The sequence below is a fragment of the Petromyzon marinus genome, chromosome 84 (assembly GCF_048934315.1).
Source record: "Petromyzon marinus isolate PM22_M1 ecotype Great Lakes invasive population chromosome 84, UKy_Petmar_22M1.pri1.0, whole genome shotgun sequence".
Classification (NCBI taxonomy): domain Eukaryota; kingdom Metazoa; phylum Chordata; class Hyperoartia; order Petromyzontiformes; family Petromyzontidae; genus Petromyzon; species Petromyzon marinus.
Genome location: NC_133749.1, coordinates 4,931,653 through 4,951,191, shown reverse-complemented (window position 1 = coordinate 4,951,191; position 19,539 = coordinate 4,931,653). Strand labels below are relative to the sequence as shown.

The 19,539-nt window shown below is 54.1% G+C and overlaps 1 protein-coding gene across 1 annotated transcript in view; it reads right to left on the bottom strand.

Moving 5' to 3' along the window:
- Positions 1 to 19,020, bottom strand: part of LOC116938098 (eukaryotic translation initiation factor 3 subunit C-like) — a 65,434-nt gene extending 46,414 nt beyond the window's left edge. Inside the window, exons 1-5 of the mRNA XM_076057819.1 lie at positions 18,931 to 19,020; positions 14,941 to 15,055; positions 13,353 to 13,418; positions 11,247 to 11,436; positions 5,768 to 5,893 (exon numbers count right to left, since the gene is read on the bottom strand). Coding sequence (XP_075913934.1) covers positions 5,768 to 5,893; positions 11,247 to 11,436; positions 13,353 to 13,418; positions 14,941 to 15,041 — 483 coding nt within the window. The 5' untranslated portion in view covers positions 15,042 to 15,055; positions 18,931 to 19,020. The remainder of the gene's footprint in view (positions 1 to 5,767; positions 5,894 to 11,246; positions 11,437 to 13,352; positions 13,419 to 14,940; positions 15,056 to 18,930) is intronic.
- Positions 19,021 to 19,539: the final 519 nt, after the last annotated feature.

Genomic DNA, 19,539 nt, shown 5'->3' with positions numbered 1-19,539 from the left:
GCGTGTAGTGGTGAGCGTGTAGTGGTGAATGTGTAGTGGTGAGTATGTAGTGGTGAGTGTGTAGTGGTGAGTGTGTAGTGGTGAGTGTGTAGTGGTGAATGTGTAGTGGTGAGTATGTAGTGGTGAATGTGTAGTGGTGAGTGTGTAGTGGTGAGTGTGTAGTGGTGAGTGTGTAGTGGTGAGTAGTGGTGAGCGTGTAGTGGTGAGCATGTAGTGGTGAGTATGTAGTGGTGAGTGTGTAGTGGTGAGTGTGTAGTGGTGAGTAGTGGTGAGTGTGTAGTGGTGAGTATGTAGTGGTGAGTGTAGTGGTGAGTGTGTAGTGGTGAGTGTGTAGTGGTGAGTGTGTAGTGGTGAGTGTGTAGTGGTGAGTGTGTAGTGGTGAGGGTGTAGTGGTGAGTGTGTAGTGGTGAGCGTGTAGTGGTGAGTGTGTAGTGGTGAGTGTGTAGTGGTGAGTGTGTAGTGGTGAGGGTGTAGTGGTGAGTGTATAGTGGTGAGCGTTCAGCGCTGAGCGTAGTGGTGAGTGTGTAGTGGTGAGTGTGTAGTGGTGAGTGTATAGTGGTGAGTGTGTAGTGGTGAGCGTGTAGTGGTGAGTATGTAGTGGTGAGTGTATAGTGGTGAGTGCGTAGTGGTGAGTGTGTAGTGGTGAGTGCGTAGTGGTGAGCGTGTAGTGGTGAGTATGTAGTGGTGAGTGTATAGTGGTGAGTGCGTAGTGGTGAGCGTGTAGTGGTGAGTGTGTAGTGGTGAATGTGTAGTGGTGAGTGTGTAGTGGTGAGTGTATAGTGGTGAGTGTATAGTGGTGAGCGTATAGTGGTGAGCGTGTAGTGGTGAGTATGTAGTGGTGAGTGTGTAGTGGTGAGTGTGTAGTGGTGAGTGTGTAGTGGTGAGTGTGTAGTGGTGAGTGTGTAGTGGTGAGTGTGTAGTGGTGAGTGTGTAGTGGTGAGTGTGTAACGGTGAGTGTGTAGTGGTGAGTGTGTAGTGGTGAGTGTGTAGTGGTGAGTGTGTAGTGGTGAGTGTGTAGTGGTGAGTGTGTAGTGGTGAGTGTGTAGTGGTGAGCGTGTAGTGGTGAGTGTGTAGTGGTGAGCGTGTAGTGGTGAGTGTGTAGTGGCGAGTGTGTAGTGGTGAGTGTGTAGTGGTGAGTGTGTAGTGGTGAGTGTGTAGCGGTGAGCGTTCAGCGCTGAGCGTAGCGGTGAGTGTGTAGTGGTGAGCGTGTAGTGGTGAGTGTGTAGTGGTGAGTGTGTAGTGATGAGTGTGTAGTGGTGAGTGTATAGTGGTGAGTGTGTAGTGGTGAGCGTGTAGTGGTGAGCGTGTAGTGGTGAGCGTGTAGTGGTGAGCGTGTAGTGGTGAGTGTGTAGTGGTGAGTGTGTAGTGGTGAGTGTGTAGTGGTGAGTGTGTAGTGGTGAGTGTGTAGTGGTGAGTGTATAGTGGTGAGTGTGTAGTGGTGAGTGTGTAGTGGTGAGCGTGTAGTGGTGAGTGTTCAGCGCTGAGCGTAGCGGTGAGCGTGCAGAGTGGTGAGTGTGTAGTGGTGAGTGTGTAGTGGTGAGTGTGTAGTGGTGAGTATGTAGTGGTGAGTGTGTAGTGGTGAGTGTGTAGTGGTGAGCGTGTAGTGGTGAGCGTGTAGTGGTGAGTGTGTAGTGGTGAGTGTGTAGTGGTGAGTGTGTAGTGGTGAGTGTGTAGTGGTGAGTGTGTAGTGGTGAGCGTGTAGTGGTGAGCGTGTAGTGGTGAGTAGTGGTGAGTGTGTAGTGGTGAGCGTGTAGTGGTGAGCGTGTAGTGGTGAGCGTGTAGTGGTGAGTGTGTAGTGGTGAGTGTGTAGTGGTGAGTGTGTAGTGGTGAGCGTGTAGTGGTGAGCGTGTAGTGGTGAGTATGTAGTGGTGAGTATGTAGTGGTGAGTGTGTAGTGGTGAGCGTGTAGTGGTGAGTGTGTAGTGGTGAGTGTGTAGTGGTGAGCGTGTAGTGGTGAGCGTGTAGTGGTGAGCGTGTAGTGGTGAGCGTGTAGTGGTGAGCGTGTAGTGGTGAGCGTGTAGTGGTGAGCGTGTAGTGGTGAGTGTGTAGTGGTGAGCGTGTAGTGGTGAGTATGTAGTGGTGAGTGTGTAGTGGTGAGTGTGTAGTGGTGAGTGTGTAGTGGTGAGTGTGTAGTGGTGAGTATGTAGTGGTGAGTATGTAGTGGTGAGTGTGTAGTGGTGAGTGTGTAGTGGTGAGTGTATAGTGGTGAGTGTGTAGTGGTGAGTGTGTAGTGGTGAGTGTGTAGTGGTGAGTGTGTAGTGGTGAGTGTGTAGTGGTGAGTAGTGGTGAGTGTGTAGTGGTGAGTGTGTAGTGGTGAGTGTGTAGTGGCGAGTGTATAGTGGTGAGTGTGTAGTGGTGAGTGTGTAGTGGTGAGCGTGTAGTGGTGAGTGTGTAGTGGTGAGTGTGTAGTGGTGAGTGTGTAGTGGTGAGTGTGTAGTGGTGAGCGTGTAGTGGTGAGTGTGTAGTGGTGAGTGTGTAGTGGTGAGTGTGTAGTGGTGAGTGTGTAGTGGTGAGTGTGTAGTGGTGAGTGTGTAGTGGTGAGTGTGTAGTGGTGAGTGTGTAGTGGTGAGTGTGTAGTGGTGAGCGTGTAGTGGTGAGTGTGTAGTGGTGAGCGTGTAGTGGTGAGTAGTGGTGAGTGTGTAGTGGTGAGTGTGTAGTGGTGAGCGTGTAGTGGTGAGTATGTAGTGGTGAGTGTATAGTGGTGAGTGTGTAGTGGTGAGTGTGTAGTGGTGAGTGTGTAGTGGTGAGTGTGTAGTGGTGAGTGTGTAGTGGTGAGCGTGTAGTGGTGAGCGTGTAGTGGTGAGCGTGTAGTGGTGAGTGTGTAGTGGTGAGCGTGTAGTGGTGAGTATGTAGTGGTGAGTGTGTAGTGGTAAGAGTGTAGTGGTGAGTGTGTAGTGGTGAGTGTGTAGTGGTGAGTGTGTAGTGGTGAGCGTGTAGTGGTGAGTATGTAGTGGTGAGTGTATAGTGGTGAGTATGTAGTGGTGAGTGTGTAGTGGTGAGTGTGTAGTGGTGAGTGTGTAGTGGTGAGTGTGTAGTGGTGAGTGTGTAGTGGTGAGTGTGTAGTGGTGAGCGTGTAGTGGTGAGTAGTGGTGAGTGTGTAGTGGTGAGTGTGTAGTGGTGAGCGTGTAGTGGTGAGTGTGTAGTGGTGAATGTGTAGTGGTGAGTATGTAGTGGTGAATGTGTAGTGGTGAGTGTGTAGTGGTGAGTGTGTAGTGGTGAGTGTGTAGTGGTGAGTAGTGGTGAGTGTGTAGTGGTGAGTGTGTAGTGGTGAGCGTGTAGTGGTGAGCATGTAGTGGTGAGTATGTAGTGGTGAGTGTGTAGTGGTGAGTGTGTAGTGGTGAGTAGTGGTGAGTGTGTAGTGGTGAGTATGTAGTGGTGAGTGTAGTGGTGAGTGTGTAGTGGTGAGTGTGTAGTGGTGAGTGTGTAGTGGTGAGTGTGTAGTGGTGAGTGTGTAGTGGTGAGGGTGTAGTGGTGAGTGTGTAGTGGTGAGTGTGTAGTGGTGAGCGTGTAGTGGTGAGCGTGTAGTGGTGAGTGTGTAGTGGTGAGCGTGTAGTGGTGAGCGTGTAGTGGTGAGTGTGTAGTGGTGAGTGTGTAGTGGTGAGTGTGTAGTGGTGAGTGTGTAGTGGTGAGTGTGTAGTGGTGAGTGTGTAGTGGCGAGTGTGTAGTGGTGAGTGTGTAGTGGTGAGTATGTAGTGGTGAGTGTAGTGGTGAGTGTGTAGTGGCGAGTGTGTAGTGGTGAGTGTATAGTGGTGAGTGTGTAGTGGTGAGTATGTAGTGGTGAGTGTATAGTGGTGAGTGTGCAGTGGTGAGTGTGTAGTGGTGAGTGTGTAGTGGTGAGTGTGTAGTGGTGAGTGTGTAGTGGTGAGTGTGTAGTGGTGAGCGTGTAGTGGTGAGTGTGTAGTGGTGAGCGTGTAGTGGTGAGCGTGTAGTGGTGAGCGTGTAGTGGTGAGTGTGTAGTGGTGAGTGTGTAGTGGTGAGTGTGTAGTGGTGAGTGTAGTGTTGAGCGTGTAGTGGTGAGTGTGTAGTGGTGAGCGTGTAGTGGTGAGTGTGTAGTGGTGAGTGTGTAGTGGTGAGTATGTAGTGGTGAGTGTAGTGGTGAGTGTGTAGTGGTGAGTGTGTAGTGGTGAGCGTGTAGTGGTGAGCGTGTAGTGGTGAGTGTGTAGTGGTGAGTGTGTAGTGGTGAGTAGTGGTGAGTGTATAGGGGTGTGTAGTGGTGAGTGTGTAGTGGTGAGTGTGTAGTGGTGAGTGTGTAGTGGTGAGTGTATAGTGGTGAGCATGTAGTGGTGTGTAGTGGTGAGTGTGTAGTGGTGAGTGTGTAGTGTTGAGCGTGTAGTGGTGAGCGTGTAGTGGTGAGCGTGTAGTGGTGAGCGTGTAGTGGTGAGCGTGTAGTGGTGAGCGTGTAGTGGTGAGCGTGTAGTGGTGAGCGTGTAGTGGTGAGTGTGTAGTGGTGAGTGTGTAGTGGTGAGTGTGTAGTGGTGAGTGTGTAGTGGTGAGTGTGTAGTGGTGAGTGTGTAGTGGTGAGTGTGTAGTGGTGAGTGTGTAGTGGTGAGTGTGTAGTGGTGAGTGTGTAGTGGTGAGTGTGTAGTGGTGAGTGTGTAGTGGTGAGTGTGTAGTGGTGAGTGTGTAGTGGTGAGTGTGTAGTGGTGAGTGTGTAGTGGTGAGTGTGTAGTGGTGTGTAGTGGTGAGTGTGTAGTGGTGAGTGTGTAGTGGTGAGTGTGTAGTGGTGAGTGTGTAGTGGTGTGTAGTGGTGAGTGTGTAGTGGTGAGTGTGTAGTGGTGAGTGTGTAGTGGTGAGTGTGTAGTGGTGAGTGTGTAGTGGTGAGTGTGTAGTGGTGAGCGTGTAGCGGTGAGTGTGTAGTGGTGAGTGTGTAGTGGTGAGTGTATAGTGGTGAGTGTGTAGTGGTGAGTGTGTAGTGGTGAGTGTGTAGTGGTGAGTGTATAGTGGTGAGCGTAGTGGTGAGTGTGTAGTGGTGAGCGTGTAGTGGTGAGTGTGTAGTGGTGAGTGTTCAGCGCTGAGCGTAGCGGTGAGCGTGCAGAGTGGTGAGCGTAGCGGTGAGCGTGCAGAGTGGTGAGCGTAGCGGTGAGTGTGTAGTGGTGAGCGTGTAGTGGTGAGCGTGTAGTGGTGAGCGTGTAGTGGCGAGTGTGTAGTGGTGAGTGTGTAGTGGTGAGTGTGTAGTGGTGAGTATGTAGTGGTGAGTGTGTAGTGGTGAGTGTGTAGTGGTGAGTGTGTAGTGGTGAGTGTGTAGTGGTGAGTGTATAGTGGTGAGCGTGTAGTGGTGAGTGTGTAGTGGCGAGTGTGTAGTGGCGAGTGTGTAGTGGTGAGCGTGTAACGGTGAGCGTTTAGCGCTGAGCGTAGCGGTGAGCGTTCAGCGCTGAGTGTATAGTGGTGAGCGTAGTGGTGAGTGTGTAGTGGTGTGTAGTGGTGAGTGTGTAGTGGTGAGCGCGTAGCGGTGAGCGTGCAGAGTGGTGAGCGTTCAGCGCTGAGCGTAGCGGTGAGCGTTCAGCGCTGAGCGTGTAGTGGTGAGTGTATAGTGGTGAGCGTAGTGGTGAGTGTGTAGTGTTGAGCGTGTAGTGGTGAGCGTGTAGTGGTGAGTGTGTAGCGGTGAGCGTTCAGCGCTGAGCGTAGTGGTGAGCGTGTAGTTGCGAGTGAGTAGTGGTGAGTGTGTAGTGGTGAGTGTGTAACGGTGAGCGTTCAGCGCTGCTGAGCGTAGTGGTGAGCGTAGCGGTGAGCGTGTAGAGTGGTGAGCGGTGAGCGGTGAGCCAACTCACTTTGCGGTGATTCGCTATCTCCGTGTCGAAGTCACGGCTGTATCGGCGCAGCTTCTGCCGCAGGCTGATCAGGGCCTTCGAGTTGATCTTGCTCATCTTCTTCCGACCGTCTTTGTCTTCCCACACCTGGGTGAGGGGGCGGTGGGTGAGGTGAGGGAGCGGTGGGTGGGTGAGGGAGCGGTGTGGGTGAGGTGGCGGTGGGTGGGTGAGGGAGCGGTGGGTGGGTGAGGGAGCGGTGGGTGGGTGAGGGAGCGGTGGGTGGGTGAGGGAGCGGTGGGTGGGTGAGGGAGCGGTGGGTGAGGGAGCGGTGGGTGGGTGAGGGAGCGGTGGGTGAGGTGGCGGTGGGTGGGTGAGGGAGCGGTGGGTGGGTGAGGGAGCGGTGTGGGTGAGGTGGCGGTGGGTGGGTGAGGGAGCGGTGGGTGGGTGAGGGAGCGGTGGGTGAGGGAGCGGTGGGTGGGTGAGATGGCGGTGGGTGGGTGAGGTGGCGGTGGGTGAGGTGAGGTGGCGGTGGGTGGGTGAGGGAGCGGTGGGTGGGTGAGGGAGCGGTGGGTGGGTGAGGGAGCGGTGGGTGGGTGAGGTGGCGGTGGGTGGGTGAGGTGGCGGTGGGTGAGGTGGCGGTGGGTGAGGGAGCGGTGGGTGGGTGAGGGAGCGGTGGGTGGGTGAGGTGGCGGTGGGTGGGTGAGGTGGCGGTGGGTGGGTGAGGTGGCGGTGGGTGGGTGAGGGAGCGGTGGGTGGGTGAGGGAGCGGTGGGTGGGTGAGGGAGCGGTGGGTGGGTGAGGTGGCGGTGGGTGGGTGAGGGAGCGGTGGGTGAGGGAGCGGTGGGTGAGGTGGCGGTGGGTGGGTGAGGGAGCGGTGGGTGAGGGAGCGGTGGGTGGGTGAGGGAGCGGTGGGTGAGGGAGCGGTGGGTGGGTGAGGGAGCGGTGGGTGGGTGAGGGAGCGGTGGGTGGGTGAGGTGGCGGTGGGTGGGTGAGGTGGCGGTGGGTGGGTGAGGGAGCGGTGGGTGGGTGAGGGAGCGGTGGGTGGGTGAGGGAGCGGTGGGTGGGTGAGGTGGCGGTGGGTGGGTGAGGTGGCGGTGGGTGGGTGAGGGAGCGGTGGGTGGGTGAGGGAGCGGTGGGTGGGTGAGGGAGCGGTGGGTGGGTGAGGTGGCGGTGGGTGGGTGAGGTGGCGGTGGGTGGGTGAGGTGGCGGTGGGTGGGTGAGTGAGCGGTGGGTGGGTGGCGGTGGGTGGGTGAGGGAGCGGTGGGTGGGTGAGGTGGCGGTGGGTGGGTGAGGGAGCGGTGGGTGGGTGAGGGAGCGGTGGGTGGGTGAGGGAGCGGTGGGTGGGTGAGGTGGCGGTGGGTGGGTGAGGGAGCGGTGGGTGGGTGAGGGAGCGGTGGGTGGGTGAGGGAGCGGTGGGTGGGTGAGGTGGCGGTGGGTGGGTGAGGGAGCGGTGGGTGGGTGAGGGAGCGGTGGGTGGGTGAGGGAGCGGTGGGTGGGTGAGGGAGCGGTGGGTGGGTGAGGTGGCGGTGGGTGGGTGAGGGAGCGGTGGGTGGGTGAGGGAGCGGTGGGTGGGTGAGGGAGCGGTGGGTGGGTGAGGGAGCGGTGGGTGTGAGGGGCCCAGCGTCGCGCCCAGCCAAGCCCCCAAGCGCCACAACACGTGGGGCGAGGAGATCCCGACCCTGGCCATGGCCGTGTGTGTGTGTGTGTGAGATCCTCCACTCCATCACTCATTCGTTCGTCGCTCTCTCTCATTCGTTCGTTCATTCATCGCGTTCTCTCTCATTCATTCATCGCGTTCTCTCTCATTCATTCATCGCGCTCTCATTCATTCATCACTCTCATTCATTCACCACTCTCTCATTCATTACTCTCCCTCATTCATTCACTCTCATTCATTCATCACTCTCTCCCTCATTCATCACTCTCATTCATTTAAACATTCACCACTCTCTCATTCATTCACCTCTCTCTCCCTCATTCATTCACCTCTCATTCATTTAAACATTCACCACTCTCTCATTCATGCATTCACCACTCTCTCATTCATTCACTCTCATTCCACTCTCATTCATTCACTCTCTCATTCATCACTCTCTCTTTCATTCATTCACCACTCTCTCATTCATTCACCACTCATTCATTCATCACTCTCTCTCATTCATCACTCTCCCTCCCTCCTCCCTCCACCCCTCTCCTCCAACTCCCCATCCTCTACCCCCCAATCCCCTCACCCCCCACCATCCTCTCCCACCACCCCCCACCATCCCCCCCCTTACAAAAGAGCCATACTTCACCTCGCTCACGCAATCCTCCATGTCGGCCAGGATGCGAGCGTAGAAGCGTGGGACGCCCTCCTTGTCCACGATGGCCGTGTGTGTGTGTGATCCTCCACTCCATCATTCATTCATTCACCACTCTCATTCATTCACCACTCTCTCTCATTCATTCATCACTCTCATTCATCACTCTCCCTCTCTCATTCATCTCTCTCTCATTCACTCTCTCTCATTCATCTCTCTCTCATTCATGCATTCATCACTCTCTCATTCATTCACCACTCTCTCTCATTCATTCACCACTCTCCCTCTCTCATTCATCACTCTCCCTCTCTCATTCATCACTCTCTCTCTCATTCATCACCACTCACTCTCCCTCCTCCATCCTCCACTCTCTCTCCCTCCTCCATCCACCCCTCTCCTCCAACTCCTCATCCTCTCCCCCCACCATCTCCCACCACCCCCCACCATCTCCCCTCATCCCCCACCATCGCCCCCCACAAAAGAGCCATACTTCACCTCGCTCACGCAATCCTCCATGTCGGCCAGGATGCGAGCGTAGAAGCGTGGGACGCCCTCCTTGTCCACGATGGCCGTGTGTGTGTGATCCTCCACTCCATCATTCATTCATTCACCACTCTCATTCATTCATTCATCACTCTCTCATTCATCACTCTCATTCATCACTCTCCCTCTCTCATATTCACTCTCTCATTCATCTCTCTCATTCATTCATTCATCACTCTCTCTCATTCATCTCTCTCTCATTCATTAATTCACCACTCTCTCTCCCTCCTCCATCCTCCACTCTCTCTCCCTCCTCCCTCCACCCCTCTCCTCCAACTCCTCATCCTCTCCCCCCACCATCTCCCACCACCCCCCACCATCTCCCCTCATCCCCCACCATCGCCCCCCACAAAAGAGCCATACTTCACCTCGCTCACGCAATCCTCCATGTCGGCCAGGATGCGAGCGTAGAAGCGTGGGACGCCCTCCTTGTCCACGATGGCCGTGTGTGTGTGTGATCCTCCACTCCATCATTCATTCATTCATCACTCTCTCTCATTCATTCATTACTCTCTCATTCATTCATCACTCTCTCATTCATTCATCACTCTCTCTCATTCACCACTCTCTCATTCATCACTCTCTCTCATTCATCTCTCTCTCTCATTCATTCATCTCTCTCTCATTCATCACTCTCTCTCATTCATCTCTCTCTCTCATTCATTCATCTCTCTCTCATTCATCACTCTCTCTCATTCATCTCTCTCTCATTCATTCATTCACCACTCTCTCTCTCCCTCCTCCATCCTCCACTCTCTCTCCCTCCTCCCTCCACCCCTCTCCTCCAACTCCCCATTCCTCTTCATCCTCTCCCCCCACCATCTCCCACCACCCCCCACCATCCTCTCCCACCACCCCCCACCATCCCCCCCCTTACAAAAGAGCCATACTTCACCTCGCTCACGCAATCCTCCATGTCGGCCAGGATGCGAGCGTAGAAGCGTGGGACGCCCTCCTTGTCCACGATGGCCGTGTGTGTGTGTGATCCTCCACTCCATCATTCATTCATTCATCACTCTCTCTCATTCATTCATTACTCTCTCATTCATTCACCACTCTCTCTCTCTCATTCATCTCTCTCTCATTCACTCTCTCTCATTCATCTCTCTCTCATTCATGCATTCATCACTCTCTCATTCATTCACCACTCTCTCATTCATTTAAACATTCACCACTCTCTCATCCATTCATCACTCTCCCTCCACCCCTCTCCTCCAACTCCTCATCCTCTCCCCCCCAATCCCCTCACCCCCCACCATCTCCCACCATCTCCCACCACCCCCCACCATCTCCCACCACCCCCCACCATCTCCCACCACCACCCCCCACCATCCCCCCCCTTACAAAAGAGCCATACTTCACCTCGCTCACGCAATCCTCCATGTCGGCCAGGATGCGAGCGTAGAAGCGTGGGACGCCCTCCTTGTCCACGATGGCCGTGTGTGTGTGATCCTCCACTCCATCATTCATTCATTCATTCATCACTCTCTCTCTCATTCATCACCACTCACTCTCCCTCCTCCATCCTCCACTCTCTCTCATTCATTCACCACTCTCTCATTCATCCATTCTCTCATTCATTCATCATTCTCTCATTCATTCACCGCTCTCACCCTCATCCATTCACCTCTCTCATTCATTTAAACATTCACCACTCTCTCATTCATTCACCACTCTCTCATTCATTTAAACATTCACCACTCTCTCATCCATTCATCACTCTCCCTCCACCCCTCTCCTCCAACTCCTCATCCTCTCCCCCCCAATCCCCTCTCCCCGCACCATCTCCCACCACCCCCGACCATCTCCCCTCATCCCCCACCATCGCCCCCCACAAAAGAGCCATACTTCACCTCGCTCACGCAATCCTCCATGTCGGCCAGGATGCGAGCGTAGAAGCGTGGGACGCCCTCCTTGTCCACGATGGCCGTGTGTGTGTGATCCTCCACTCCATCATTCATTCATCACTCTCATTCATTCATCACTCTCTCTCATTCATCTCTCTCTCATTCATTAATTCACCACTCTCTCTCCCTCCTCCATCCTCCACTCTCTCTCCCTCCTCCCTCCACCCCTCTCCTCCAACTCCTCATCCTCTCCCCCCACCACCCCCCACCATCTCCCACCACCCCCCACCATCGCCCCCCACAAAAGAGCCATACTTCACCTCGCTCACGCAATCCTCCATGTCGGCCAGGATGCGAGCGTAGAAGCGTGGGACGCCCTCCTTGTCCACGATGGCCGTGTGTGTGTGATCCTCCACTCCATCATTCATTCATTCATTCATCACTCTCTCTCTCATTCATCACCACTCACTCTCCCTCCTCCATCCTCCACTCTCTCTCATTCATTCACCACTCTCTCATTCATCCATTCTCTCATTCATTCATCATTCTCTCATTCATTCACCGCTCTCACCCTCATCCATTCACCTCTCTCATTCATTTAAACATTCACCACTCTCTCATTCATTCACCACTCTCTCATTCATTTAAACATTCACCACTCTCTCATCCATTCATCACTCTCCCTCCACCCCTCTCCTCCAACTCCTCATCCTCTCCCCCCCAATCCCCTCTCCCCGCACCATCTCCCACCACCCCCGACCATCTCCCCTCATCCCCCACCATCGCCCCCCACAAAAGAGCCATACTTCACCTCGCTCACGCAATCCTCCATGTCGGCCAGGATGCGAGCGTAGAAGCGTGGGACGCCCTCCTTGTCCACGATGGCACGTGCCTTCAGGTAGGCCCGGCCCATGTGCTCAAACTCCTCCAGGCAGCGGGTCATGTCCCGGATCTTCATGGCGTTACGGATCGCCTTGATGATGTTGTTCAACTCCTCAAACCTGCACGCACACAGTGTACACACAGTGTACACGCACACACACACACATGTAGTGTACACACACACAGTGTACACACACGTAGTGTACACACACACACATGTAGTGTACATACACACATGTAGTGTACACACACATACACACACACTCATCGCCTTGATGATGTTGATCAGCTCCTCAAACCTGCACGCACATACAGGCACACACGTAGTGTACACGCACACACACACGTAGTGTACACACACAGTGTACACACACACACAGCTACACACACACATCGCCTTGATGATGTTGTTCAACTCCTCAAACCTGCACGCACACACACACACAGTGTACACCCACACACGTAGTGTATACATACACACACACACGTAGTGTACACACACACACGTAGTGTACACACACACACAGTGTACACGCACACACACACACGTATACACACACGTACACGTACACACACACCCACGTGATCTCACCTCTTCTCCTTAGCGCTGCGCACAACACGTACACACACACGTACACACACACACACGTACACACACACACACACGTACACACACACACGTACACACACACACGTACACACACACACGTACACACACACACACGTACACACACACACACGTACACACACACACACACGTACACACACACACACACGTACACACACACGTACACACACACGTACACACACACACACGTACACACACACACGTACACACACACACGTACACACACACACGTACACACACACACGTACACACACACACGTACACACATACGTACACACACACGTACACACACACACGTACACACACACACACGTACACACACACACACACAAAGATCCCCCGTATAGCCTTAACAGACTGTAGGGGCAAGTGCTGTTAGCGAGCACCTATTAAGGCCCGAACGGTACACGAGGGGGTGGGTGGCCAGCACCACGCCCGACCGCCTTTGTCTCCCTAGTGGCGATGTTTACACACCGCACCAGGTACTCATTTGAGGCTGAGTCGACCTAGGGGAGGCCCGGGACCGGTTCAGATAATCGTCACTGGTGTTGGCCGTGAGCGGGAATCGAACCCGGGTCGCCAGGTTCATAGCGCAGCGTAGCGCTAACCGCTACACTATCGCTCCACACACACGTACACTGTGACACACACGTACACACACACACGTACACACACACCCACGTGATCTCACCTCTTCTCCTTAGCGCTGCGCACCACACACACACACATGTACACACACACACGTACACACACACACATGTACACACACACACGTACACACACACACACACCTACACACACACACGTACACACACACACACACGTACACACACACCCACGTGATCTCACCTCTTCTCCTTAGCGCTGCGCACCACACACACACACATGTACACACACACACATGTACACACACACACGTACACACACACACGTACACACACACACACGTACACACACACACATGTACACACACACACACACCTACACACACACACGTACACACACACACGTAGTGTACACACACACACGTACACACACACACACGTACACACACACACGTACACACACACTTACACACACACACGTACACACACACGTACACACACACACACCCACGTGATCTCACCTCTTCTCCTTAGCGCTGCGCACAACACGTACACACACACGTACACACACACACGTACACACACACGTACACACACACACGTACACACATACACACACACGTACACACACACGTACACACACACACACGTACACACACACACGTACACACACACACGTACACACACACACACACGTACACACACACACGTAGTACACACACACGTACACACCCACGTGATCTCACCCACGTGATCTCACCCACGTGATCTCACCCACGTGATCTCACCCACGTGATCTCACCTCTTCTCCTTAGCGCTGCGCACCACACGTTTGGCATCCTCCTCATCATCGCTCATCAAGAACGGCCTGGAGGGGAGGGGGAGGGAGGGGGGAGGGGTAGAGGGGGAGGGAGAGGAGGAGGGGATGAGGGGGGGGTAGGATTGGGGGGGAGGGGGGAAGGGAGAGGATGGAGGGAGGGGGTTACCCCTCTGTGTCTATGTGTGTGTGTGTCTGTGTGTGTGTGTCTGTGTGTGTGTCTGTGTGTGTGTCTCTGTGTGTGTGTGTCTGTGTGTGTCTGTGTGTGTGTGTCTATGTGTGTGTGTCTGTGTGTGTGTGTACATTGTGTGTGTGTCTGTGTGTGTGTGTGTGTCTTGTGTGTCTCTATGTGTGTGTGTCTCTGTGTGTGTGTGTCTGTGTGTGTGTCTGTGTGTGTGTCTGTGTGTGTGTGTGTGTGTCTGTGTGTGTGTGTGTGTCTCTATGTGTGTGTGTCTCTGTGTTTGTGTGTGTCTGTGTGTGTGTCTGTGTGTGTGTGTGTCTGTGTTTGTGTCTGTGTTTGTGTCTGTGTGTGTGTTTGTGTCTGTGTTTGTGTCTGTGTGTGTGTGTGTCTGTGTGTGTGTGTGTCTGTGTGTGTGTGTGTGTGTGTCTGTGTGTCTGTGTGTGTGTGTGTCTGTGTGTGTGTGTCTGTGTGTGTGTCTGTGTGTGTGTCTGTGTGTGTGTCTGTGTGTGTGTCTGTGTTTGTGTCTATGTGTGTGTGTGTCTGTGTGTGTGTCTGTGTGTGTGTCTGTGTTTGTGTGTGTCTGTGTGTGTCTGTGTGTGTGTCTGTGTGTGTGTGTCTGTGTGTGTGTGTGTCTGTGTGTGTGTGTCTGTGTTTGTGTGTGTGTTTGTGTGTGTTTGTGTGTGTGTGTGTCTGTGTGTGTGTGTCTGTGTGTCTGTGTGTGTTTGTGTGTGTGTGTGTCTGTGTGTGTGTCTGTGTGTGCGTGTCTGTGTGTGCGTGTCTGTGTGTGTGTGTCTGTGTGTCTGTCTGTGCATGTCTGTCTATGTGTGCGTGCCTGTGTCTGTGTGTGTGTCTGTGTGTCTGCGATGGCTGGGTCATGTAGCCCGCATGCCCAGCCACCGCATGCCGAAACAGCTTTTGTTTGGCCGGATTGAGGGGGCTAAGCGGACGCGGCACGGGCTAGAGAAGGGATGGAGTGATGTGGTACAGGAGGACGTGGAGCTGAGTGGACTTGCCGATGACTGGTACCAGCGGTGTCAAGATCGGCCTCTGTGGAGGAGGCTCGTGAAGGATGCTACTGGGCAGTTGGAGGCAGTCGCCCTCCAACAACAACGGAGGGCGGAGGAGCGACGCTCACAACAACGAGCGGAGCGCCGGGTGGCTAAAGCACAGCAGGTTGGCACAGTAGGGGGGCACAGGTGGTGCATCAGCCAGTCATCTCAGTCAGTCGACCCGTGGCACCTGCTGGGTCTGCCCCGTGACCTCCTGCCAGCGGGCGTTCGACACTTCACGTGGCCTCAAGGTGCACATGGCCTGGCACAAGCGTCGTGGTGACGTCACCGCCACTTAGTGGCGAATGGCGGCTGTTGTTGTTGTTGTTGTTGTCCCACTCACTGCTTGTAGGAGGCCGAGGGCTTGCTGGAGGTGACGAGCTCCTCGCGCGACGAGGACGACTCGGTCTCCGAGTCGGAGCCGGTGGCGAAGAAACGCGACATCGTGAACGGCGGTTCTGTAACAACATCGTGGTCGTCAATACCAGGCGAGGGAGTCAACATCTCCTTAGCCCACAGCGGCGTTTAGAGTATTTGAGAATCACGACCTCCTGTGTACCAGGGCGAGGTAGTCAACATCTCACCACGTGGAGAGAGAGACGCAGACTCCAACACAATCACGACCTCCTGTGTACAAGGCGAGGTAGTCAACATCTCACCACGTGGAGAGACGCAGACTCGAACACAATCACGACCTCCTGTGTACCAGGCGAGGTAGTCAACATATCCTTTGCCCACAGCGACGTTTAGAGTATTTCATAATCACGACCTCCTGTGTACCAGGTGAGGTAGTCAACATCTCACCACGTGGAGAGAGACTCAGACTCCATCACAATCACGACCTCCTGTATACCAGGCGAGGGAGTCAACATGTCTTTAGCCTACAGCGGCGTTTGGAGTATTTGAGAATCACGACCTCCTGTGTACCAGGCGAGGTAGTCAACATCTCCTTAGCCTACAGCGGCGTTTAGAGTATTTGAGAATCACGACCTCCTGTGTACCAGGGCGAGGTAGTCAACATCTCACCACGTGGAGAGAGAGACGCAGACTCCAACACAATCACGACCTCCTGTGTACAAGGCGAGGTAGTCAACATCTCACCACGTGGAGAGACGCAGACTCCAACACAATCACGACCTCCTGTGTACCAGGCGAGGTAGTCAACATCTCACCACGTGGAGAGAGAGACGCAGACTCCAACACAATCACGACCTCCTGTGTACCAGGCGAGGTAGTCAACATCTCCTTAGCCCACAGTGGCGTTTAGAGTATTTCATAATCACGTCCTCCTGTGTACCAGGTGAGGTAGTCGACATCTCACCACGTGGAGAGAGAGAGACGCAGACTCCAACACAATCACGACCTCCTGTGTACCAGGCGAGGGAGTCAACATCTCCTTAGCCTACAGCAGCGTTTAGAGTATTTGAGAATCACGACCTCCTGTGTACCAGGGCGAGGTAGTCAACATCTCACCACGTGGAGAGAGACTCAGACTCCAACACAATCACGACCTCCTGTGTACCAGGCGAGGTAGTCAACATCTCACCACGTGGAGAGAGACGCAGACTCCAACACAATCACGACCTCTTGTGTACCAGGCGAGGTAGTCAACATCTCCTTTGCCCAGTGGCGTTTAGAGTACTTGATAATCACGACCTCCTGTGTATCAGGCGAGGTAGTCAACATCTCACCACGTGGAGAGAGACGCAGACTCCAACACAATCACGACCTCTTGTGTACCAGGCGAGGTAGTCAACATCTCCTTTGCCCAGTGGCGTTTAGAGTACTTGATAATCACGACCTCCTGTGTACCAGGCGAGGTAGTCAACATCTCCTTAGCCCACAGTGGCGTTTAGAGTATTTCATAATCACGACCTCCTGTGTACCTGGCGAGGTAGTCAACATCTCACCACGTAGAGAGACACAGACTCCAACACAATCACGACCTCCTGTGTACCAGGCGAGGTAGTCAACATCTCGTTTGCCCACAGCGCCGTTTAGAGTATTTGAGAATAACGACCTCCTGTGTATCAGGCGAGGTAGTCAACATCTCCTTAAACCACAGTGGCGTTTAGAGTATTTCATAATCACGACCTCCTGTGTACCAGGCGAGGTAGTCAACATCTCACCACGTGGAGAGATAGAGACACAGACTCCATCACAATCACGACCTCCTGTGTACCAGGCGAGGTAGTCAACATCTCCTTTGCCCACAGCGGCGTTTAGAGTATTTCATAATCACGACCTCCTGTGTATCAGGCGAGGTAGTCAACATCTCCTTTGCCCACAGCGGCGTTTAGAGTATTTCACAATCACGACCTCCTGTGTACCAGGCGAGGTAGTCAACATCTCCTTTGCCCACAGCGGCGTTTAGAGTATTTCACAATCACGACCTCCTGTGTACCAGGCGAGGTAGTCAACATCTCCTTTGCCCACAGCGACGTTTAGAATATTTGAGAATCACGACCTCCTGTGTACCAGGCGAGGTAGTCAACATCTCCTTAGCCCACAGTGGCGTTTAGAGTATTTCATAATCACGACCTCCTGTGCACCTGGCGAGATAGTCAACATCTCACCACGTAGAGAGACACAGACTCCAACATAATCACGACCTCCTGTGTACCAGGCGAGGTAGTCAACATCTCCTTTGCCCACAGCGGCGTTTAGAGTATTTCACAATCACGACCTCCTGTGTACCAGGCGAGGTAGTCAACATCTCCTTTGCCCACAGCGGCGTTTAGAGTATTTCACAATCACGACCTCCTGTGTACCAGGCGAGGTAGTCAACATCTCACCACGTGGAGAGATAGAGACACAGACTCCATCACAATCACGACCTCCTGTGTACCAGGCGAGGTAGTCAACATCTCCTTTGCCCACAGCGGCGTTTAGAGTATTTCACAATCACGACCTCCTGTGTACCAGGCGAGGTAGTCAACATCTCCTTAGCCTACAGCGGCGTTTAGAGTATTTGAGAATCACGACCTCCTGTGTACCAGGCGAGGTAGTCAACATCTCACCACGTGGAGAGAGAGACACAGACTCCAACACAATCACGACCTCCTGTGTACCAGGCGAGGTAGTCAACATCTCACCACGTGGAGAGAGAGACGCAGACTCCAACACAATCACGACCTCCTGTGTACCAGGCGAGGTAGTCAACATCTCCTTTGCCCACAGCGGCGTTTAGAGTATTTCATAATCGCGACCTCCTGTGTACCAGGCGAGGTAGTCAACATTTCACCACGTTGAGAGACTCAGACTCCAACACAATCACGACCTCCTGTGTACCAGGCGAGGTAGTCAACATCTCCTTTGCCCACAGCGGCGTTTAGAGTATTTGAGAATCACAACCTCCTGTGTACCAGGCGAGGTAGTCAACATCTCCTTAGCTTACAGCGGCGTTTAGAGTATTTCACAATCACGACCTCCTGTGTACCAGGCGAGGTAGTCAACATCTCCTTAGCTTACAGCGGCGTTTTAAGAATATTTCCTAATGAAAGCCCGCCAGAGACTGTAAATTAATCTTATTTACAAGCAAATTGGCGGTGCAACTGTCACCGACCGCCCTATTGTAATGTTGTAGTTTGTTTGTTTGTTGTTGTTCGCCGATAGATTTGTTGCTGTTATTTTGTTTGAGAAATTCGCTACGGAACACGCAAAGTTTACCTCAACGGCCACGTGAGTTTCGAGCGGCCTAGAAACACAGTAAAAAAAAACCCAACGAAACCCCAACATCCACAGCAAATGTTTTTTTTGTTTGGTTTAACAGCTGCCAACTCGACAGCGTTGGACACAAAAAGAAAGCGATACGATGAGAACAAGTGTGCAATTGTAAGCATTTAATTATCGTTAAGTTTATATCGTAGGCCGAGCGGCGAGGCCTATACAGGCCTAGGGTCAGGAGGCGGTTGGGCAATCCGTAGCGTGTTATTTTTTATTTTTTTTTAAATAAACCAATTGCTTCCAAACTCGTTCTAGCACTCGATTGCGTTGGAATTTTGGAGGAGGAGGAGGGGTTGTTGTTGTTTGTTTTTATTAGTCGCGGAATTAAATTAAATAGCTATTTTATTACTTAGCTTGCGAGAGACCCAAACCCACCTTGGCCTAGTCGACGCGGCCTAAAGCCTCGGGCTTTCTAGGCCTTTCCTGGAAACCTCGCCGCGGCGGCGGCGCCGTACACCGCCGCCGCGGCGAGGTTTTGTTCACTATCGTTTTGTTCGTCGATTGAGAGGTGAGCAAAGGGGGGTAGGGGGTGGTGAGGCAAAAGGGTGAGCAAGGATGGTGAGGAAGGATGGTGAGGAAGGAGGGGGGAGTGAGGGATGGGACTCACAGCACCCGGCGGTGGTGGCGGTGGTGGTGGCGGCGACCTCTTGAATCGCTCCCCTCACAGATGAATGAGGCGGTGGGGGAGGGGGGGGGCGGGGGGAGGTGAGGGGCGGGGTTTAAGTTGGGGGAGGGGAGGGACCCGGAGGGGAGGGGGCGGGGTTTAAGTTGGGGGAGGGGAGGGACCCGGAGGGGAGGGGGCGGGGTTGAAGTGGGGGGAGGGACCCGGGGGGGCGGGGTTGAAGTTGGGGGAGGGACCCGGGAGGGGGCGGGGTTGAAGTGGGGGGGGAGGGACCCGGGAGGGGGCGGGGTTTAAGTTGGGGGGGGAGGGACCCAAAGGGAGGCGGCGGGGTTTCAGTTGGGGGAGGGGAGGGACCCGGGGGGAGGGGCGAGGTTGAAGTGGGGGGAGGGACCCGGGAGGGGGCGGGTTTGACCCGGGATGGGGCGGGGTTTAAGTTGGGGGAGGGACCCGGGGAGGGGGCGGGGTTGAAGTGGGGGGGAGGGACCCGGGGGGGGCGGGGTTGAAGTGGGGGGGAGGGACCAGAAGGGGGCGGGGTTGAAGTGGGGGGGAGAGACCTGGGGGGGGGGGCGGGGTTAAAGTGGGGGGGAGGGACCA